The following is a 25,000-nucleotide window of genomic DNA, read 5'->3' on the forward strand; positions in this document are numbered from 1 at the left end:
ATTCATGGTATCTGATTATATTGTGAGTTTTCTCTTGTAAATTAAATTTTGTGAACCCATAGAAGGATAAAAAATCCGTGTTGTTTTAAGAATATGAGTTCTGTCGTGGAACCAATGCATCCCAGACAGTTCGAAACATCAATGAGGTATTTGGTGAAGATGTGGTGAATGAGAGCATTGTATGTCAATGGTTTGAGAAGTTCTGATGTGGTGACTTTACTCTTGAAAATCAGCCCATGGTAGACCTGAGACCAAGGTGGATAATGATGAGCTGGAAACTGTAGTTGAAGTGGATACCTCTCAAACTACGCATGAGTTAGCAGCAAAGTTTGATGTTTCAATTCCAACTGTATTGGACTATCTGAAACAAATCAGCAAGGTAAAGAAGCTGGATAAGTGGGTACCACACGAACTGAACGAGCATCAAATGACACGTCGTCTTGAGGCATAAAAGTGAACCATTTTTGCATTGTATTGTTACATGTGTTGAAAAATGGATTCTTTTCAATAATAGCAAGAGTTCTGCATGATGGTTGGATAGAGACAAAATGCCAAAACACAATCCAAAAAAGAATATTCCCCCCAAAAAGTTAATGGTGTCTGTTTGGTGGTCCACCACTGGTGTCATCCACTACAGCTTCATGAGACCTGGTAAGTCAATTACAGCAGATGTATACATCAACCAATTGGATGAAATGATGAGTGAACTTGCAATTAAACAACCGAAATTGGTCAATAGAAACAGGCTGATTCTCTTGCAAGACAATGATTTACCACATGTTGCACAAAGAATGCTACTCAAGTTACAGGAACTGAACTTTGAAGTACTCTATCATCCACCTTTTTCACAGACCTTGCACAATCTGACAATCACGTTTTCCAAGCATTAGAAAACTTTTTGCAAGGAAAAAATTTTAAATTTGAAGAAGATGCAAAAACAGCCTTTCCTGATTTCATCACCTCTTGCTCTCCAGAACTCTTCACTGCAGGCATAAATAAGCTACCAATAAAATGGCAAAATTGTTTTGATAATTTAGGTGCATATTTTGATTAACTGCATGACTTTTTGCTGAGATAAAATAAATTAAACTTTCGGTTCAAAATCAGACATTTCATTCTAAATGATCTGATATTTCTCATGAACCACTGGAATTTAACACTTGAAGAAAAAATATGATTTGGGAGGTAATTCCAAAGGTCCAGTGTTCTGAGACAGAAGGCCTGTACAAAGTGAATAGTATAGGGCCTGAGAGGTTAGTTACAACAACAATGGGAAGAGGATAGGTGTGTGAGTCAGGAATGCCTGAATGAATATAGCATGAACTCAAGCAACTCTGAGGAGCAGAGGCCATCATGGAAGAGACAGAAAAAAACAGAGAGAAGAAACTCTACACTTCTACACCAGAAGCTGGAGCATGTCTCTGAATGTTTTTATGACAATAACTTGTGTGACTCTTTCCAATGCATAACCCTGAGCTGACCAATGCCCTGTGAGTGAATTTGGTAGATGGAAACTATGTAGAAACTCATCACATTTATATATATATTTATGTGTGTGCGTGTATGTGTGTTTGTACTCTCCACCACTAGACAACTGGTGTTGGTTTGTTTGTGTCCTTGTAACCTAGCAGCTCAACAAAAGAAACCACTAGAGTAAGTATCAAACTTTAAAAGGAAATATGTACTGGGGTAGATTTGCTTGACTAAACCCTTGAAGGTGGTGTCCCGGCGTGGTCACAGTCCAATGACTGAAACAAGTAAATGATGTATAACACACACACACACATACACACACCAAGACATACACATCTAACATAAGCCAGGTAAGGAACATCAACACCGTTGCTTGACCTGCTAGATATAGCAGTCAAAACTGCTTCAAATCATGCCCTACCACCTTAAAACAAGGAAGAAGTCATTGGGCAATATAGTCTCTGCTACGCAAAAACATGCAATGATCATACGTAGAATGCATCTGACCAGACTGACCAGGGACTAAACAACCACAACACACACAAGTATCTGAGCTAAACTGAAACAGACCATTTTTTTGTTGTATCATAAAAAACAATAAGTAAATAAAAATAGTACAAATCGGAAAAGCGAAATGAAAGTGAAAAATTATAGTTTGCAGCAAACAAGCCAGTGGAACTAATCAATTGTAGCAAACGAACAGGTAGGAATGTAAGTGAGTGAGTGTGCCGCAAGATTGCTTCTGGCAGATGAGAAGTGACATTTTATATGACCTCAGAAAGATGAAACAGTTCTAATTTGCTTTTTTTTTTTGTTGTTGTTGTTATTGTTGTTCTTTGTTTCTTTTAATGAGAAGTGGTGAGAGCTTAAAAATAAACCTTGTCCCTTCTCGTAGTCTCCTCCTTATTCCATGACTTGTTAATCATATTAAATTCCTTGTGTGTGTGAGTTTGTATGTATGTGCTGCATTGCAAAAAATGTTAAGTATACATACATATGTAAGAGCTAAAATGTAGACACGAGAGGAAAAAGTACTCAATACATGTGATACAACTCATTTATTTATTCAAAGTCAGAATTTTCCCTCCATTGCTAATCTGAGTCTCTCATTTTCATTTCCCCCTCTGAATATATACACACACATAGACACACACACACACACACACACACACACACACACACGTAAGTATATAATCCTCCAATCCTGCTGTCCCCTACCCATCTCTCCTCCTTCCACATGACTTGTGTCCAGCCAGCCATGATCTTTCTTTCTTGGCCTGACTGCTGACCATCAACATCTCCTATCTTCTTGCCTTTAGGCTTTCACTTCATACACGCCAGCTCAATTTGAATCGTTCACAGTCAAAAGACGCCTGTTGTTATCTTTTGTTGTTGTATTCATAATTGTGTACCATGTCCTCGTTTTTTCTTGTTTGTTTGTCTTTTCATCTTTGTTGCCATACACATTCGCTAGCTTTCTTACAAAGGAGTCTAATGCTCTTAGCTTAGACTTTTTTGGGGACAACTAGATCGAACCTTCTCAAGTGTAACTGTCCGAAACAGTCATGACTTCTGGTACTTGACTGATGAAAGAAAGCCAAGAATGACCCGTCTTTTTTTGCCTGTCCTTCTAATTGTTGTTTCTTTTGTCTGCCCTTGTGTCATCTATCTGTCCGAACGTTTTAATGCCTTCTATTGCGTTTTTGTTCCATTTATATATACATACATACATACATGCACACAAACATGTAAATATATGCACATGCATGTGCTCACACACACACACATACAAGTAAGTGTATGTATGCTTGCTTGCATGTATTAGTGAATTGCAGATGGAATTGCACAACACTTCATCATGGATAGGTGCTATGCCTAAGCTTATTTTTTTGAGAAAAAAAAACATCAGAATCTATATGAAACGCATGTAAAAAGTGAATGCTGTATAGCAATAAAACAGAACCAGACTTTACAGAATTCAGCAGTGATTTGAAAGAAAAAAAGTATATATACACACATGGTGGCTGCCCCCTCGTTATCAAGTATGGCCATTGCATGAAGCTTAATCAATGTTGTTATTGTGCAATGCCTGTGCAAAAAGATTTTTTTTTAAAGTGGGGAAAGGCTGTGCACTGAGTCAATCTCACTCACTAAGCAACAGCAGCCATAATCCAAAAAGAAGAACAAGTCAACATCATCAGTAACCACTGAGCCGCAGGTTTTATGTCGGAGTTATCCCAGTTATCTTCTCCTAGAAGGATGCCCTAACAAAGGCTAGGAGTCCTTCACTCCCAATGGTTTAACCACGCAATCGGGTATTCAGTCCGATTATTTCTATGTCCCTGCGCATGATACAACCTTAAGACATTTATCGGATGGCCATTGACTCTCAAGAGTTCCTCCGCCCTTTGACGGGTTTTGTTTTTCATCCCGCAGGGTGTCCAATAAACACCATCCTCACCAAGCAAGCTTGGTGGGGTTGCTGGTTTAGTCGCTGACAGCCCAACCATGCAACTGGTAATATATACACACATACATACAAACACATGTAAATATATGCACATACATGTGCTCATACACACACATACATGGTTCTCAAAGTGGGCAGTATTGCCCCTCTGGGGGTGGTCGAAGGTTCCAAGGGTGGTGTTGAAGAAAAGTGGAGCGATAATGGGTTAGTGATTCATGTAAAAAAGTGGGGTGATAATGGGGTAGCAATTCATGTAAAAACAACAAGATAATGGGTTCATTAGCCTAAGTTATATTTGTGAAATAGTTGCTTTGAATTTGCTTCAGAAAGGGGTCTTTGTTTGTGATTGTTAGCTGGGGTGGGGGCGCTAGGAATGTGGCATGGGTGTCAAGGGAGCGGCAGTCCAAAAAAGTTTGGGAACCACTACCCTACATCAATGATTCTCAACCATTTTTTACTTATAGACTCTTGATTCCTATTCTATTCTGGTGGACCTCCATAGCCATTTGATGTTTAAAAACTAGTTTTATAGAAACCTCTTTCAAAATTCCTATTTTGTTAATCACACATTCACTTTTATAAGTTGGACTATGTAAAGCATTTGAGAAAGAAATCTAGCTGTTTCTGGCAATAAATACATTCTTTTATTCTTTTACATTTCAGCCCGAATGCTGGAGCACCGTCACATCTGAAACAATATCTTTTCACGGTCACTTAACATACTACTAAGCATCTCCACTTTACTATTTTACTTGTGTGAACCCCCAAAAATCTTATATGGATCCCTTGGTGTCATATGGATCCTGGTTGAGAATCACTGCCCTATACTCTCTGCTAAACTTTTCTTATGTTCTTCATTTTGGAAATTCCACCACTGAAGTTATGGTAGTAAGACTGAAGGGAGAGTTACAACTATTATTACTTTTACACAGAGTCGTCTGATCTTGATACTCTGACCTAATAAGATATTTGTCAATTTTACAGCACTGTCCACCTTTGCTAAAAGCAATGAACCACTTCACTATACAATGCCTACATAGTTTTGCTATGGAGAGTTTTTCAAAGGGAGATTTTGTTAAGAAGGCAGAGTCATGTTAAAGAAAATGTTAAGAAGTTGTAAATCATTGTAAGTTTGAAATATATATGAAAAGAATTGACAAAAACTGTACATGGAATTGTTTATATGACATATTTTTTGAAGTATGTATGTAAATATAGTTTAATTTTGCATTTATTTGTTTGTGCCAGTATGTGTGTATGATAGTATATATATATATATATATGGCAATATGAGTATGCTGGGGAACAATGCATCAATGTGTGGTGGCTGTGTGTGTGTGTGTGTGCCACTGTGTATGTGAGTGTGTGACAGCATGTGTGTGAAAGTGGGTGAGGGCAAAGTGTTTGTGTGTAACAGTGTGCACATGTGTGTGGTAGTATGTTTGTGTGTGTTTGGCAATGTGTGTGTGTTCGTGTGCGTAGCAGGATGTGTGCATGTGAATAGTAGTGTGTGTGAGTGTGAGTGGGGAGGGGGGAGGCAGTGCACACATGCATGTAATAGTAGGAAGTTTGAACCAGTAACTCTGTAATCCCTAAACCAAACCTGATAATTAGGACAGTCAGTGAACCAACAATAACAACCATTATTTCAAACACCTCAATTTCAGAACAATGAGAAATAGTTTGGCGGTGGTGGTGGTGGTGGTGGTGGTGGTGGCGGCGGCGGCGGCGGCGGCGGTGGTGGTGTTCACAAAAATGGTGGCAGTAGACATAGTAGTGGTAGTGACATGCAACTTCGGCCACTAACAGGACCCCATTTAGATTAGCAGCTAAGGGTAGATGCCCTCTCCTGGTCACATTCTCCAGCCTACGGATGCATTTACATATTAACATGTAATAATCACCATCATTAACACACTCATCTCACATTAGCACATTCCTAATCTTTCCTTGAAATACACCATTCTAAAATTCCTCATCTTCCTCCTGCATTTTTTTCGTTGCTTATTTTTCTTGTTTAGTTTTTTTTTTTTTTTCCTATTCCAGTTTACAAAATTTCAAAATTCAAACTGAATGCTAAATGCATTGATCTTACAAGTTTAGGACAATTTCAAATATCAGTGGTGCATTTTATCCTCCTGAAGGCTAACATAGGCTCAAAGCCAGATATTTTGAGGAAGATGACAGTTGATGAAATCTACCCCAACAATTGGCTGGAACATATTTTATCGACCACAAAAGGATGAAAGGTATAAGTCAACCCTAGCAAGATTTGAACTCATAACACAAAGGAATGTCACTAAATACCATGCAACAGTTTGCCTGTTTCTCCTCTAATTCTTTTAATTCACCAGTGTCGCCTTACTGGCACTTGTGCCGGTGGCACATGTAAAAACATTCGAGCAAGGTCATTGCCAGTACTACCTGATTGGCCCCCATGCCGGTGACACATAAAATCACCCACTACACTCTCGGAGTGGTTGGCATTAGGAAGGGCATCCAGCTGTAGAAACTCTGCCAGATGGAGATTGGAGCCTGGTGCAGCCATCCGGTTCACCAGCCCTCAGTCAAATCATCCAACCCATGCTAGCATGGAAAGCGGATGTTAAACGATGATGATGATGATGATGACTACCCTCCTCTGCTAAAATTATTTGTTAAATGCCAGTTAAAAAGTATCTGTGTCACCACCACATAAAAAAAGCACTCATGCTGGTGTCATGTAAAAGGCACCCAGTACATTCTCTGAAGTGGTTGACATTAGGAAGGGTATCCAGCTGGAGAAACCATGTCAAAACAGACCACTGGAGCTTGGGGTAGCCCTCCAGCTTGTCGGCTCCCATCAAACCATCCAACCATGACAACATGGAAAACAGACATAAGATGATGGTGATGATGATGATGACAAAGCCTAAAGTTCTGGAGTAAGGTTATAATTAATGAGTCTGACCCCAATACTGGTCTAGTACTTAGGTTATTGACTAAAGAAGGACGAAAAGCCAAAATAGAGAGATGGCAGGATTGCAACTCAGATTGGAAAAAGGCATGACTGAATATACTACCAGACATTTTGTCTGATATTCCCTTGATGCTAGCATCCATTACACCTTGACTATATAAGTCTGCCTAACTTTGGTGCAAGGCCAGCAATGTTGAGGCAAGTGGGGAAACTGATTGTATTGACCCCCCCAGTGCTGACCTGGTACTTACTTTATTGACCTCAAAAGGATGAGAGGCAAGGCCGACCTCAGCAGTATTTGAACTCAGAACATAAAGAGCTGCAATACATGACACTAAGTACTTTATCTACTGCAGATATGATTCTGTCAGTTTGCTACCTTCCGTGACTATATAATAAAAATTGTAGGTCTGGCTATGTGGTTAAGAAGTTTACTTCAGAACCATGTGGTCAAAGGTTTGGTCCCACTGCATGGACAATGTTGGCTGGTGTTCTCTATCATTGCCACAAGTTGAGTGAGGCTGGTAAACAGAAACTGAAAGAAGCTCATCATATACAATAAGTATATAAGGCAGTGAGCTAGCAGAAATATTAGCATGCCGGGTGAAATGCTAAGCGGTATTTCGTCTGTCTTTACATTCTGAGTTCAAATTCCACCGAGGTCAACTTTTCCTTTCGTCATTTCGGGGTCGATAAATTAAGTACCAGTTACGCACTGGGGTCGATGTAATCGACTTAATACCTATGTCAGTCCTTGTTTGTACCCTCTATGTTTAGCCCCTTGTGGGTAATAAAGAAATAGGTATTTCGTCTGTCTTTATGAGTTCAAATTCCACCGAGGTCGACTTTGCCTTTCATCCTCTCAGGGTCAATAAATTATGTACCAGTTGCATGCTGGGGTCGATCTAATCAACTGCCCTCCCCCACCTCCCCAAAAATTTTGGGCCTTTTGCCTAGAGTAGAAAAGCATATAAAATATGTATGTGCTTGCGTGAGTTTGTATTCCCCCACACCTTCACATGCACTGGCTGTAAATAAAAGCCTCACAATTTATGCAGATGGGTTCATTTGTTAGCAGTCCACAGCAAAAACAAGCTTCTTAACACATCTTGACGTGTTTGTGTACAGATTGCAAACAAAAGCCTCACCTTTTACATATACAGTATTTTTTTTTTGTTTGCAGTCATCCATAATAGCATATATGGGCTGTTCATTAATTGATAGACTGGGGAATTAATACTCTGCTTGGAAACAGGTGAGGGTTGGTGTCAGGAAGGACATCTGGCTGTAGAAAACTCTGCCTAAGCATAGTCTTACCACACCCATGCAAGCATGGGAGAGAGGACATTAAAATGATGATGATGATTGCAGTATTCTCACTTGAAGATATTCTAGTAAGGCATTCAAGCCATTACACTGCTATGCCAATGATATAGATTAATTTCCCATCTTATAGGTGCAGGAGTAGCTGTGTGGTAAGTAGCTTGCTTACAAACCAGATGGTTCCGGGTTCAGTCCCACTGTGTGACACCTTGGGCAAGTGTTTTCTACTATAGCCTCAGGCCGACCAATGCCTTGTGAGTGGATTTGGTAGACGGAAACTGAAAGAAGCCCGTCGTATATATATATATATATATATATGTGTGTGTGTGTGTTTGTGTTTGTCCTCCCTAACATCGCTTGACAACTTATGCTGGTGTGTTTATGTGTCCGTAACTTAGCGGTTCGGCAAAAGAGACCGATAGAATAAGTACTAAGCTTACAAAGAATAAGCCCTGGAGTCGATTTCCATGACTAAAGGCGGTGCTCCAGCATGGCTGCAGTCAAATGACTCAAACAAATAAAAAGTTTAAAAAAAAAAAACGTTATGTACAAATCTTTCACTTATTTTTTTGTTAATGTTTTTGTAATTAAAAATAAGATAAATGAATATGCATATGGTCTGGATGGAATTTAAAATACAGAACTCAAAAATAAACTCAAAGATAATTTTATTTTTATTTTCCTTTATTTTTATGATGATTTGCTATCGGAAAATTCATTTGATAAGATAGAACACCTGAACATTGTCGGTACAAAATGAAACATCTATAAGATAGACCACCAGATGCTAGCATAAACTGTAAATAAATGGCCTCAGATAATGGTGTATTAATAACAACATTAAAATATTTGCAAGATCATAGATGCATAAAGGAAGATGTGATATCTTTAATGAGTTTGGCATAAGCATTTTATATGAGAGAAGGGTTCTTAAGGGAGGTTTTTCACACGCTACTTAGTAAATTCACTAAGTTTTGTTATTATTTTTGATTTTAATTTTTTAAAGCTTTTTTTAGTTTTTAGTTTTCTTTTTAAATTAGGGAATGATCCAGTAATAGAACTCAAAGATATAGTATGGTTTAGAATAACGAAATTGATATAAACTCATGCAGAGTTGATTTGGGAGTTAATTGAAGAATCTCTTAACGAAATTCTAGATGAAAACATGAATACAACCAGGATTTGTAAAATATTTATATCAGAGTACTACCAATACCTCTGAGCCAGTGCTTCAGCTGTATACATACAGACATCCTAGATTGCATAAAAAAGAGGGGGGGCACCTCACTAACTGGCAGGAGTTGTTCCCTAACAAACTCCGACATTTGGACCACAGATGTTGTCTCCTCCTTCGGCCTTTTCAACCACTACTACAATGCTCTCTGCTCCCCAGAGCTGGCTCATCTCACACTGCTTCCACTCAACTCTCTCACTCTCATTACTCATAATATATCTAGACCCCAGGAACTATCCTAACAACTATGCCCAGTCCTTACTCCCCAGACACTCCACCACTGGAATTCTCTTGTATTCTCTTTTGCAGAACCACTAAGTTACGGGGACATAAACACACTAGCATGAGTTGTCAAGCAATGGGGGGGAGGTACAAACACAGACGCAAGCATGCACACACACACACACATAATAGAATAATAAAAAAAAAGTTCTTGGTACAGTATATTTGAAAAAATGAGTAGAGATGGCTTTTGATATGGATAATTTTTATTTTAATAATAACGTTTACAGTGACCTACGTTTCTGAATGTTTTTCTTCCTCAGTGTAAGACACCACAAGCAAAATATATACATTGGACCTCTTTCAGTTTCCATCTACCAAATCCACTCACAAGGCTTTGGTTGGCCTGAGGCTATAGTAGGAGACACTTGCATTATTTTACAACTTCATGTTTTCTAAAAAGGCTTGAGACTTCAGTGAAATACTTGGTAAATATATATTTCTTTATTGCCCACAAGGGGCTAAACACAGAGGGGACAAACAAGGACAGACAAAGGGATTAAGTTGATTACATCGACCCCAGTGCGTAACTGGTACCTATTTAATTGGCCCTGAAAAGATGAAAGGCAAAGTCGACCTCGGCGGAATTTGAACTCAGAACGTAGTGGCAGATGAAATACCTATTTCTTTACTACCCACAAGGGGCTAAACATAGAGGGGACAAACAAGGACAGACAAAGGGATTAAGTCAATTACATCGACTCCAGTGCGTAACTGGTACTTATTTAATTGGCCCCGAAAGGATGAAAGGCAAAGTTGACCTCGGTGGAATTTGAACTCACAACGTAAAAACAGACGAAATAGGGTTATGCATTTCGCCTGGCGTGCTAACGTTTCTGCCAGCTCGCCGCCTGCATACTTGGTAAATATAACCTTCACATCAACCAGTTAATAACCCATTACTTTTGAATCAAATAAATGTGTGTCAGAAACTTCAAACATATATTATTTCAATTAGGTATTGTGATATACTACTAACAAGCTGGTGTTGGAACTCAATATGTGTGCTTTTGAACAATGTACCAGTCAGGTAGAGAACAGTATTGAGGAATTAAAATGACAAGGGAATAAGAAATTGTGTCAAGAACTTCATGACAATTTTTTATTCCCTTGTCATTTTAATTTTGGTCTATAGTGACGTTGTATAGACTATTTCTTCATCTTGGCACATTTCACTCAGTATTCTCTCCAGTCGTCTTCAGGTGATTTTCTTAAGTTAGACAAAGGCACAGGAGCGGCTCTGTGGTAAGTAGTTTGTTTACCAACCACATGGTTCCGGGTTCAGTCCCACTGCGTAGCACCTTGGGCAAGTGTCTTCTACTATAGCCTTGGGCTGACCAAAGCCTTGTGAGTGGATTTGGTAGACAGAAACCCGTCGTATATATGTATATATGTGTATGTGCGTGTGTTTGTGTGTCTGTGTTTGTCCACCTAGCATTGCTTGACAACCGATGCTGGTGTTTATGTCCCTGTCACTTAGCGGTTCGGCAAAAGAGACCGATAGGATAAGTACTGGGCTTACAAAGAATAAGTCCCGGGGCCGAGTTGCTCGATTAAAGGCGGTGCTCCAGCATGGCCGCAGTCAAAATGACTGAAACAAGTAAAAAGAGAAAAAAAGAGAAAAAGAGAAAGTGTAGGAGAAATAAACAGAAGGGTGGAAGCGACAGAGAGGGATGATGGGTAGGAGTGGGAGAGACAGACACAAGCGTGGAATGGGAAAGGGTGAGCTGTAGAAAAGGGTGTGGGGAAGCAAACGGGGGGGGAGAGAAAAAGGGTGACAGAAACAAACAGGCATCAACGTAGGATAGGAGAAAGACAGAGACAGGAGACAGGCAGAGGAGGGAGACAAGGAATAACTGTTTTAAGCGAAAAGGAAATAGCTGTGGTCCAAGTCATTGCTTGGTGGTGAAGTGGTGACATAGACTGACAATAGGCAAAAAATCACTAGCGATGCAGCACACACAGCATTGATGATTATGATGATGATGATGATGTTAGAAGTGGTGGTGATGATGATGATGATAATGATGGTGGTTGTATGGTGGTGGTGGTGGTGACAATGATGATAACAGTGGAAGCAGTGTAGTGATAATGATGGTGCGGAGTAGAGGTGGTGGGTGGTAATAGTAATAATGATGGTGGTGGGGGGGTGATAGTGATGGGGGCTGGTGGTGAGCGATGATAATGATGGCGACGATGATGATGGTTGTGGTGATGATGGAGTAGTGGAAGTAGTGGTGGTGGTGGTGGTGGTGGTGGTGGGAAATAGAGATAGTGGCGTTGGTACCGATGACGATGGTGGTGGTGGTGGTGACGGTGTTGATGGTTGTGATAATAGTGATGTGAGGTGACTAATACGGAATGGTGCAACGGAATAAATACGAGTGTTTGTTGATATGAGTCTGCGTCAAAATATCGTGTGTATATGTGCGTGTATGCTATTATAGTAGTATCGCGTCACCGAACACTGTGTTTTGAGATTTGTTTGTACTGCACCCCTGTCAAATACTTGCCGGTTAAACTCCCCCCCCCCAAACCCTCGTCTTCCTTTAACTGCTGTTGGGCCTCGAGTGATAAACAAGGCTAATTTTTATTATGGTTAGTTCTTTGTAATTATTAATATTATTATTATGAGTTCAAATACCACCGAGGTCGACTTTCCCTTGCATCCTTCGGGGTCGATAAAATAAGTAGCAGTCGAGCATTTGGGGGTCGATATAATCGATTAACCCCGCCCTTTAAAACTGCTGGCCTTGTGCCAAAATTTGAAATCTCCATCATCATCATCATCATTATTATTATTATTATATTATTATTAGTAGTAGTAGTAGTAGTAGTAGTAGTAGTAGTAGTATTCATTTATTTATTGTTACTCGATGTAAATCGCCACCATCGCCCCATGTTTGTATTTTGTTCGGCGGCCCACCACCCCCGACGCCTTGGGTCCTTATAACCAATAAAATAAATCATTATTTATTAACGCAGTAAACAAACCAGAGTGTTACAAGTATTTAGTTACAACCACTTTATATTCCCAGTTCAAATCCCATCGAAGTCAACTCCACCTTTCATTCTTCCGGGGTTCAAGAAAATAAAAATCTAGTCAAATACTGGGAAGCTATTTAGAAACTGTCCCTTCTTCAAACTGTGACATTTTAACACAAAGCAAGAATTCTTAATTATAATCATATTTGTATCCCCTATGTCCCAAACTATTAGTCTAGGGGAGTTTTTAAAAGAACATGAAGCACGGCCATAATCCTTTTAGTGTGTGCCTATATGCGTAGAGTGAATCAATGGATTATCAATTTGTGTACCCCCACCCCTAAAACTGATAATCCATTCACAATATAAACACGAATAAACGTGTTTATATAAAATAAACTAGACACGAAAACATGTAAAAGATGGTTATTACATATTCTGTAACAATGTCCTTACACACATGCACACGCGCACGCACACACACACACACACACACACACGCCCCCCCCCACACACACACCTCGATTTTCTGCCGTTATCTCATCAACGAACCCCCTATATCCTAAGATCTAATCACGTCACTTTGCTCCGTGTGGAGCGAGTCAGATAGGGACTTTAAGAGTCAAGATGACCCAGATTCCGGAGAAACCAGGTGTCAATATAACATACGGCACCTAGCGAATCAAGCAGGTGTTAAAAGAGAGTGTGTGTGTGTGTGTGTAAGTGTTTATTTTCAGTTATAACAAAAACAATTTTACATTTATCTGATGAGTTACTCTATACTTTTGAAGAGTACAGATTTATTATTCTTAAACAAGACTATTGCTGACAGTGACTTCGAAGTTTCAGCCAGTTAAGTCATTGCCGGTTTATGTATATATATGCAGTGACCTTCTAACTGAGACACAGTCGTTCTTTTATCTTTATTTGTCACTTTCCTCATCTATCCTTCCCGTAGACGAGCGTAGGCTCGAAACGTTAGACTTCAGATTTTCATGAGCGTCAACATAATAAGCCCATATATATATATATATATATATATATATATATATATATATATAATATATATATATTACATACAAGCTTGAAATAATATAGGCCTATTCATGACTACGTAAACAGCTGGATATTTGTATCTATACTAATAATCAGGCTCCACGCCCTAATTATATGCATGATTTTTAAAAACATAACAGTCACGAATTTTCGAGGAAAGGCAATGAGCCGATGTAAAAATGTGTGCTTCTCTTCTTACTATAGGCACAAGGCCGCAGGTATGGAAAGAGGATATAGTAAATTAGACGTTACATTGACTGCAGTACTTGACTGGTATTATTTTATTTTATTTTATCGACCCCCCATATCAGTAATGAAATGAACTGGCTTCAACAAGAAAATAACCGTCTTATATTTCAACACAACCTGAAAGTTGTAAAGCTTTTCATACCTTACTCCTGGAACACGTAGCATTGTAAAACTCAATGGCTCCAAAGATCAAATACACATAAAGTTTTTATTGCTGGTTGTTGTTGTTGTTTGGGCGCAGGTCAACTCTGCTCAAGCTGACTTATGATCAAAAACATTCCAGTCGAAGTCAAGCCCATTTTCCCTTTGTGGAGGAAACTTAAGATCACTTTATCCAGTATGTCCATTTGTAAGGCTACGAAGTGTGATTTGCAGGAGACGTGACTACTATTTGTAGCTTGTCGATGGACCACGTATAGTCCCCCTTGTTAACGCGTGTATTGCTGAAGATGTATAGAGAAATAGATGAATAAATGTGTATTGTTATTAAACTATGAACTAAACTCCAGTATTTTACGTTATGCAGGGCTTTTGTGGACGTTATTTCGAATAATACATACACAAATAGCATATATGTGTGTGTTTGTGTTGACGTTAAGTACTTTTAAATCAAAAGCTGGGGGATGGCATACTACACACACACACACACACACACAAACGCATATATATATATATATATATACACATACATAGAAACATTATATATATATATATATATATATATATATATATACGCACGCATACAATATGCATTCATACATATATATATACGTACACACACACATACAATATGCATTCATACATATATATACGTACATACACACACACAAGTTCATCAATTTGGATATGTTCCAATGCTATGGGGAGAGTGGAATCTGACGTTTCGGAATTGACCCTTCATCTGCGAGAAAGAAAAGGCTTTTTAACTGAACTTTTCAGCTGATCTTCAGATGAAATACCTCCTGCCCGCCACCCTATAACACAGTTCAGACCCAAAACAGCAGATTCTTCTCACCCACAACATACAAACTTAGCCATTGCCAACACAAGGCCACTACTAGGTTCCTCAGAGTTCCTTCTTTGGCACACACACACACACACATGTATACACACATACACATACACGCACCTATATATATTTATATATAAGTATATGCACGCACATAAACATACACATTTACAAATATGTCCACTTATATACATATACACATACGCATACACATATATACACACATATGCAGATATATTTATGCACGCATATTACATCCATTGCTGTACATATACTCATAAATACGTCTGTATAATTGCGTGCTGGCATGGCGATATGTTGTTTTGCATTTGTTTGTTTTCTTTTATTTTTGTCTTGTTTTTGTTTTTATTGTGAGACGATCCGATGAAACCATAGAACTGTCATAATTACTAACATGTATACAAAACACAATGATTGGTAAAATACACACGTACGTAAAGGCGTCTCCGTCGGTTTAGAAGATGAGGCCTCCATTTGTTCGATGAAATTACTCAATCATTGAATTATAGTGCAAGTGGCCGAGTATTCCACAGGCATGTGTACTACTACTCTTAACGTAGTCTTTGGGAAGAATTACTGTGATAGTGGGGCGACAAAGTTGGCCCTTTGACTTACAGATATTGTCCATCTAACGGACTTTGCAATGCCTGTCTACGCACTTTCATTCCGAAGAGTTAAGACGACCCGAAGCTATAACAAAAAACAAAAACCCAAGATACCATGCACTGGGGATCGAACCAGAGATTGCGCGATCGCGAAGCGAATTTCTTAATGACTTGGCCATGCTTTACACTTTCACACGTAAGAGATTAATTAAATACCTTATGTATACATACAGGACACATGTATATACGTGACATATATATATATATATATATATATATACACACACACACACACGACAGAAGTACACACAATACATAAAGGCTAATAAATATATATATATATATATATATAAGGCATTAAAAGATAAATACATACTAAGTGGTATATATACACCCTATATATATATATATATATATATATATATATATATATATAATATATATATATATATAATAAGCTTTTATGTATTGTTTGTACTTCTGTCGTGTGTGTGTGTGTATATATATATATATATATATATATGTCACGTATATACATGTGTCCTGTATGTATACATAAGGTATTTAATGAATCGCTTACGTGTGAAAGTGTAAAGCATGACCAAGTCATTAAGAAATTCGCTTCGGATCGCGCGATCTCTGGTTCGATCCATCCCCCAGTGCATGGTATCTTGGGGTTTTTTTGTTTTTGTTTTTTTTTTTTTGTTATAGCTTCGGGTCGACTTAACTTTCTCTATATATATAATATATATATATATATATATATATATATATATATATATATATAATATATATATATAATAAGCTTTTATGTATTGTTTGTACTTCTGTCGTGTGTGTGTATATATATATATATATATATATAATATATATGTCACGTATATACATGTGTCCTGTATGTATACATAAGGTATTTAATGAATCGCTTACGTGTGAAAGTGTAAAGCATGACCAAGTCATTAAGAAATTCGCTTCGGATCGCGCGATCTCTGGTTCGATCCCCCAGTGCATGGTATCTTGGGGTTTTTTTTTTTTTTTTTTTTTTTTGTTATAGCTTCGGGTCGACTTAACTTTCTCTCTATATATATATATATATTAGCTTTTATGTATTGTGTGTACTTCTGTCGTGTGTGTGTGTGTATATATATATATATATTATATATATATATATATAATACACACACACACACACGACAGAAGTACACACAATACATAAAAGCTAATATATATATATATATATAAGGCATTAAAAGATAAATACATACTAAGAGGTATATATACACACCCTATATATAAAACTGGCATATATACATATATAATACACACACACGCACACAGACACTTAACTGGTTAGCAAAGCGACCCTTGTCACTTAACTATTGACTTACTCTACTGTAAAACTATCTAATATAAACCAGCAGCCCTGTATTTTCAGGGATGAAAGAGAATATTGTGACTCTCATGCCTTTCCCAAACACAAACAGCATATATACATATATAAATAACACTCACACGCGGCGTTCAGAATACAGTTACGTATGTATTGATACTTACCTCGTTGCAGGGCTTGTATTATTAAAGCTATGTCGCAGCGTAAATCTTGATAATCCATAGTTAAATCCTATAAGTTAATCCGATAGAGAGGAAATGGCTCGAGAGAGTCTGTTATGTATATAGCTATATCTGTTATGTTACACATACATCTATAGATTTATATACGCGTGTGTGGTTGTTTACGTGTGCGTGTGTAGATACGATGAGCTTGTAGGTTAGTCTGTGCGTTAGTGTATATCTGTATCCAAGGTTAATTCCCCGCCCTAGTCACCAATTCAGCTTTGTCTAAGCAATGTAGTCCAACCTCATCTGCCTTGAATAGATAAAAAGAAAACAGAAATTACAATACATTATTCCAATGTTAGAGACAACACAGTACCAAGACCAACGATTTTTGTGTATAACTGTGCTTCTTTAGCTGGCTCGGAGCAGCAACTTCGAAAAGTGGACCTACTTGGTTAACTTTCTTAGCAAACCTTATTGTTTTACAGTTAACTTCCTATCTAAACAGGTCCTTTTAAGTTGTTCTTTTAAACTACACAGTAGATATTCCAATGGGAGGCGGGGATTCCTTGTACACACAGAACAACCCATTCACTTGCGACCTCCTTCCTTCTTGCTCACGTTTACACAAACATTCTCAGTCTTTCTCCGTCCGTTTATATTCTTCTCTTTGATTTCTCTCTTTTTCTCTCTCTTTCCCTCTCTCTCTCTCTATCTATCTATCTATTTGTTTTTCTCTTGCTTTGATCTTTCATCTCTCTGTCTCTTTGTTATTCTCCTTTCTTTACTTCTTTCTCTCTCTCTCTCTCCCATACACACACTCACACACACTTCCTATCACGCACACACACACTCTCTCTCTCTCTCTCTCTCTCTCTCTCTCTTTCTCGGTGTTTGTCTTCGTCCGTTTGAATTCTTCTCTATCTTCGATTCTGCATTTCACTTTCTTTTCTTCACTCTTTTTCTCTATATCTTTCACCGTTTCTATTTTCTCTTTTTTTTTCTTTTTGCATCTGCCTCTCTCTCTCTCTCTTTTTCTCTCTTCCCTTCTGCCTTTTCCCGTCCTTTTGTATTTTTCTTTGTCTTTGATTAGGCCTCTCTTTCTCTTGCTATATATATTTTTTCCTTTTGTTTATATTCTTTATCATTGATTCTCTCCCTCTTCTCTCTCTCCCACACATACATATATTGTCCCCCTGTGATAAAGCCTTTCTCACCCTCTCTCTGTATTCTATCCGTCACTTTGTTGTATTCTTCTCTCTATTTTCTTGTCTTCTGTTTGTGTTTCTAACGACTTCTCACACAACTTTGCTTGTCTGTTTATCTAATCTTTTATTTTCCGCAGTTCTTCTTTCGTCGTCAAGTGAACCAAACTTATGTTAGGTCAACAAACAACAGCCTCTCGAAACGGAAGAGCTTCGGAAATGGATGAAACGTTTTCGTAGGAAGGACCTACGACAACCTTACGTAATGAGATAGATAGAGAGATAGAGAGAGAGATGCAGTTACATGCACATACAACATGCATACATACATGCACACACACACACGTGTATATATGCTTGCATACATATTTGTGTAAAGAGAGAACAATTTGTTTGTTTTTTTTTTGTAACATTAAATATGTGAGGAGAGGTGCGGATGCATGGCTTAGTGTTTAAGGTGTTTGACTTACCATCATAAGATTCTAGGTTCAATTCCTGTATCGGGAAGCACATTGTATTCTTATGCACAGCAATTCATTCTTCGTTACTCCAGTCTAATCCATTGTAATAAGTACCAGCCAGAGTCCTAGTGCAGCTCTTTCTTCCTCCAGCTGTCACATCGTTCGTACTCCAGGGTGAGTCAAGGGTGAGGGGAACAGGGCGGTGACTATGTTTACACGCAGACATCAGTGAATGGCTAAGAAGTTCGCTTTGCAACCACATGTCTTTAGGGTCAGTGATTGGATGAGTGATTACAACAATCACCCCGAGCTCACAAGAGCCTTTGTGAGGGAAAATGGTGGCTGCAATGTGTGTGCGTGTGTGTGTGCATCTATCTATCTATCTATCTATCTATCTATCTATCTATCTATCTCTCTCTCTCTCTCTCTCTCTCTCTCTCTCTCTCTCTCTATATATATATATATATATGTGTGTGTGTGTGTGTGTGTGTGTGGTTAGAGCATCGAGCTTACGATCGTGAGGTTGTGAGCTCGAATCCCGGACCGGGCTGCGTGTTGTGTTCTTGAGCAAAACACTTTATTTCACGTTGCTCCAGTTCACTCAGCTGTAGAAATGAGTTGCGACGTCACAGGTGCCAAGCTGTATCGGCTCTTGCCTTTCCCTTGGATAACATCGGTGACGAGGAGAGGGGCAGCCGGTATGCATGGGCGACTGCTGGTCTTCCATAAAAAAACAACCTTGCCCAGACTTGTGCCTCAGAGGGTAACTCTCTAGGTGCAAACCCATGGTCAGTGTCGTGGCCGAAGGGGGTCACTATATATATATATATATTATATATATATATATATATATGTATGTAATTCAATGTGTGCGTGCGCGCGCGCGTGTTTCCTCTGCACGGCCAAACCGCTGGATCAATCTGTGCAAAATTTGACATTACTCGGGGAAGGTTCTAGGGGGTTCAAATTTTGTCCCTTGCCCACATATCCGCCCCCCCCCACCACCACCACCACGACCCTTCCATTTTTTTTTCAGCGGTATAATATTGTTTCAGTTTTATTCTTTCACTTTTGATAAGACTATATTGTTTATACTACATACATACAACAGCTTAAAAAAGAGAGAGATTAATGTATAATTTTTTCTACGTTCATAATTTTTTGTTTACAATTATTGAAAGATGCCTCCAAAAAGATGTTATCTCTCCAGAAACAATTATAAAACAAGGAGGATTGTAGAAAACCGAAGGCAAGAGTCTCAAGGAGGTGAGACTTTCTCGAGATCAGCAAATGCATGTTGCAGCACATCAAATGGAGTCTCAAGAGAGACGGGAAATGAAACTTTCTCAGCATCAGCAAAGGCATGCTGCAGCATGTTGGATGGAGTCTCAATACAGAAGCGAGATGAGACTTTCCTAAAATCAGCAAATGCAAGCTGCAGCACGTCAAATGGAGTCTCAAGAGAGAAGGAAAATGGAATTTCCCCACAATCAGCAAACGTGTATTGCAGCTCATCAAATGGAGTCTCAAGAGAGAAAGGAGATGAGACTTTGCCAAGATCAGCAACTGCATTTTGCAGCACATTAAATGGAGTCTCAAGACAGAAGCGAGATGACACTTTCTCAACATCAGCAAAGGCACATTCCATGAAGTCTCAATGCAGAAGGGAAAATGAGACTTTCCCAAGATCATGAAATGCAAGGTGCAGCACATCAAATAGACAGAAGCAAGATGATACTTTTTCAAGATCAGCAAACATATGCTGTAGCACGTCACATGGAATCTCAATACAAAAGGAAGATGTATATACCGTAGCGGATCTATTTTTAGTGCTAGAGTCGACCACATAGTGGTCACTCTTAACCTTCCGAACGTGGCCGTAGCCAGTACCGCATCGACTGGCCTCCGTGCTGTGAGCACGTAACAAACACCATCCGATCGTGGCCGTTGGCCAGCCTCATCTGGCACCTGTGTCGGTGGCACATAAAAACACCATCCGAAGACCCGGCAAGACTAGTCAGGCCATAACCCGTGGCCACTAACTGGGACGTAGTCAGTCCACCTGTGCATACCTTCCTCTTGTGACACTTGTGAAGACCTGTTGAGGCAAGTGAAAATCAAAATCAAAATCAAAACAAATCAAAATAGATGAACATCAATGGAATTTGTATCTTTGTGGTACCAGTGCCGGTGGCACACAAGAAAACCATCCGAACGTGGCCGTAGCCAGTACCGCATCGACTGGCCTCCGTGCCGTGGGCACGTAACAAACACCATCCGATCGTGGCCATTCGCCAGCCTCATCTGGCACCTGTGTCGGTGGCACATAAAAACACCATCCAAAGACCCGGCAAGACTAGGCACCTGTGTCAGTGGCACATAAAAACACCATCCGAAGACCCGGCAAGACTAGTCAGGCCATAACCCGTGGCCCCTACCTGGGATGTAGTCAGTCCACCCGTGCATACCTTCCTTCTTGTGACACTTGTGAAGACCTGTTGAGGCATGTGAAAATCAAAATCAAAATCAAAATCAAATCAAAACAAATCAAAATAAAAAAAAAATAGATGAACATCAATGGAATTTGTATCTTTGTGGTACCAGTGCCGGTGGCACACAAGAAAACCATCCGAACGTGGCCGTAGCCAGTACCGCATTGACTGGCCCCCATGCTGTGGGCACGTAACAAACAAAACCACCATCCGAAGACCCGGCAAGACTAGTCAGGCCATAACCCGTGGCCCCTACCTGGGACGTAGTCAGTCCACCCGTGCATACCTTCCTTCTTGTGACACTTGTGAAGACCTGTTGAGGCAAGTGAAAATCAAAATCAAAATCAAAACAAATCAAAATAGATGAACATCAATGGAATTTGTATCTTTGTGGTACCAGTGCCGGTGGCACACAAGAGAACCATCCGAACGTGGCCGTAGCCAGTACTGCATCGACTGGCCTCCGTGCTGTGGGCACGTAACAAACACCATCCGATTGTGGCCATTCGTCAGCCTCACCTGGCACCTGTGTCGGTGGCTCATAAAAACACCATCCGAGCGTGGCCGTCTGCCAGCCTCGTCTGGCACCTGTGTCGGTGGCACATAAAAAACACCATCCGAGCGTGGCCGTTCGCCAGCCTCGTCTGGCACCTGTGTCGGTGGCACATAAAATCACCCACTACACTCTCGGAGTGGTTGGCGTTAGGAAGGGCATCCAGCTGTAGAAACACTGCCAGATCTGACTGGCCTGGTGCAGCCTTCGGGCTCCCCAGACCCCAGTTGAACCGTCCAACCCATGCTAGCATGGAAAGCGGACGTTAAATGATGATGATGATGATGATGATATATATATATATATATATATATACACATGTATGTATACACACATATCTATATATTATATATATAAGAATATTATATATATAAATATATAGGTGCTCTTAGCACTGGTGCTGCTAGTGGAGCGCTAAGAGCACCATCTGAGCGTGATTGTTGCCAGAGCGGCTAATTGGCTTTCATGCCAGTGGCATGTATAAAGCACTATTCGAGCGTGATCGTTTCACGTGCCACCAGCACAAGTGCTAGTAAGGCGATGCGGTAACAATCACGCTCGAATGGTGTGCTTAACGTGCCTTCAGCACAAAGGCCAGCTTGTTGCTCTGGCAACGATCTCTTAGCACTCCACTAGCCATGGATGTCAGTCACCGAGTTTGATTTCGACTTCGATTTCACTTGCCTCAACTGGTTTCGCAAGCAGAGTTTAGTGTCCAATGAAAAAAGCACGCATAAGTGGACTGGTTACACCCCTAGCGTAGGCCACAAGGTTATGATCTCACTTGCGCTTACCAAGTCTTCTACAGCACAGCATATTTCCAGAGGTCTCGGTCACTAGTCATTGCCTCGGTGAGATCTAATGTTTGAAGGTCATGCTTCACTACCTCATCCCAGGTCTTCCTGGGTCTACCTCTTCCACCGGTTCTCTCAACTGTTAGGGTGTGGCACTTTTTCACACAGCTATCGACATTCATTCTCGCCACATGACCATACTAGTGCAGTTGTCTCTCTTGCACACCACATCTGATGCTTCTTAGGTCCAACCTTTCTCTCAGGGCACTAACATTCTGTCGTGTATGCACACTGGCATTACACATCCATTGGAGCATGCTGGCTTTATTCCTTGCGAGCTTACGCATATCCTCAGCAGTCATACATATATATATATATATATATCATCAGCAGCATCATCATCATTTAATGTCCGCTTTCCATGCTAGCATGGGTTGGACGATTTGACTGAGGGCTGGTAATTCAGATGGCTGCACCAGGCTCCAATCTGATATGGCAGAGTTTCTACAGCTGGATGCCCTTTATAACACCAATCACTCCGAGAGTGTAGTGGGTGCTTTTACGTACCACTGGCACGAGGGCCAGTTTGGTGGTACTGGCAACGGCCACGCCCAAATGGTGCTTTTTACGTGCTACATGCACAGGAGCCAGTCCAGTGACAGTGGCAACAACCTCTCTCAAATGTTTTTCATGTGCCACCAGCACAAGTGCCAGTAAGGCAACACAGGTAACAAGTACTCTCAAATGGTTCTTTTTACGGGTCACCGGCATGGAAGCCAGTTTGTTGCACTGGCAACAATCATGCTTGGATGGTGCTCTTAGCGCCCCACTAGCACGGATGCCAGTCATCGAATTTGATTTCGATTTCACTTGCCTCAACAGGTCTTCGCAAGCAGAGTTTAGTGTCCAATGAAGAAAAGGCATGCATAAGTGGACTGGTTACAGCCCTAGCATAGGCCATAAGGTTATGGTCTCACTTGGCTTGTCGAGTCTTCTCAATCACAGCATATTTCCAAAGGTCCTGGTCACTAGTCATTGCCTTGGTGATGCCCAATGTTCGAAGGTCATGCTTCACCACCTCATCCCAGGTCTTCCTGGGATGAGATACACATACACATCCACACACTCACACACACATACACATACATATACATACATACACACATGCACAAACACACACGTGTGCGTGCACATACACACATATACACACACTCATACATACATATAAGTAAGTGTGTATGTGTATATGCATGTTTATAAGTATCTATTAATAAGCGTACATATCAATAGATACTTATGATCAATATGACAGAGTCAATAGTGGTCAATAGATGTTTCACTTATGGTAATTAGAGCAGGTTGTGATGCATGGTTTTTGTAAAGATAGCAGAATTGTTGGTAATTGTAGTAATGGTGGTTGTGGAGGTGGGGGCGGTAGGGGTGGCAGCGGCAGCTGTAGTGTTGATGTTGATGGCGGAGAAAGAGTGGCTGGAGATATCTACAATAATGTCTTTGATGTTTCAAAGATATTGATTTCAATTATCATTCACATTTAACCTGAATAACACAAAATATATGTACCTCATTCGGTCACTCTGTTTGTGTGTGTGTGTGTGTGTGTGTGTGTGTGTGTATGAGTATATATATATATATATATATATATATTAGAAGAAATGAGGTACTCAGAAAATCGGATGGTTTATATTTACAGATATTTATTTGTATATAACATTTTTTATATATATCATATAACTTAGATTGAAAACCCCACTAGAATGGGAGAAAGCGCTAATACATGATCTAAGTTATATATTAAAAAAATATTAAGATATATATTAAGATATATATTAAAAAAATGTAATATACAAATAAATATTTGTAAATATAAACCATCCGATTTTCTGAGTACCTCATTTCTTCTAATATATATATATTATATATATATATATATATATATATATATATATATATATATATATATATATATATATGGTTATCAGTAACAATGAAGGTGAAATTAATTAATTTGGAATAATTATCAATTACACCAAGTAGATTTCGGCATGTAAAAGCCTCATTCGAGGAAAATTTAAGTAATACTAAGCAATAAGGGTTTAGCAACGAATTGCCTTACCACACACCGAATTTAGAAGGAATAGCTATATCTCTTTGACTGCTATTTCTAAATTCGGTGTGTGGTAAGGCAATTCGTTGCTAAACCCTTAATTGCTTAGTATTACTTATATATATATATATATATATATATATATAT

At 39.4% G+C, this 25,000-nt stretch overlaps 2 protein-coding genes across 6 annotated transcripts in view; one reads left to right on the forward strand and one right to left on the reverse strand.

Moving 5' to 3' along the window:
• Positions 1-19,056, reverse strand: part of LOC115213106 (tubulin polyglutamylase TTLL5) — a 155,250-nt gene extending 136,194 nt beyond the window's left edge. The window contains exons 1-2 of one of the 5 annotated variants that reach the window (XM_029782031.2): positions 18,899-19,056; positions 17,221-17,533 (exon numbers count right to left, since the gene is read on the reverse strand). The gene's annotated coding sequence lies outside the window, so the exon portion shown is untranslated. Of the gene's footprint in view, positions 1-17,220; positions 18,021-18,440; positions 18,618-18,898 lie in introns of those variants that run through there. The other 4 variants (XM_036503691.1, XM_036503690.1, XM_036503692.1 and 1 more) reach the window with 4 other exon arrangements.
• LOC115213064 (corrinoid adenosyltransferase) overlaps positions 13,967-25,000 on the forward strand; it is a 159,465-nt gene continuing 148,431 nt past the window's right edge. The window contains exon 1 of the mRNA XM_036503698.1: positions 13,967-14,055. Coding sequence (XP_036359591.1) covers positions 14,003-14,055 — 53 coding nt within the window. The 5' untranslated portion in view covers positions 13,967-14,002. The remainder of the gene's footprint in view (positions 14,056-25,000) is intronic.

Source organism: Octopus sinensis, linkage group LG6 (genome assembly GCF_006345805.1).
Source record: "Octopus sinensis linkage group LG6, ASM634580v1, whole genome shotgun sequence".
Taxonomy (NCBI): domain Eukaryota; kingdom Metazoa; phylum Mollusca; class Cephalopoda; order Octopoda; family Octopodidae; genus Octopus; species Octopus sinensis.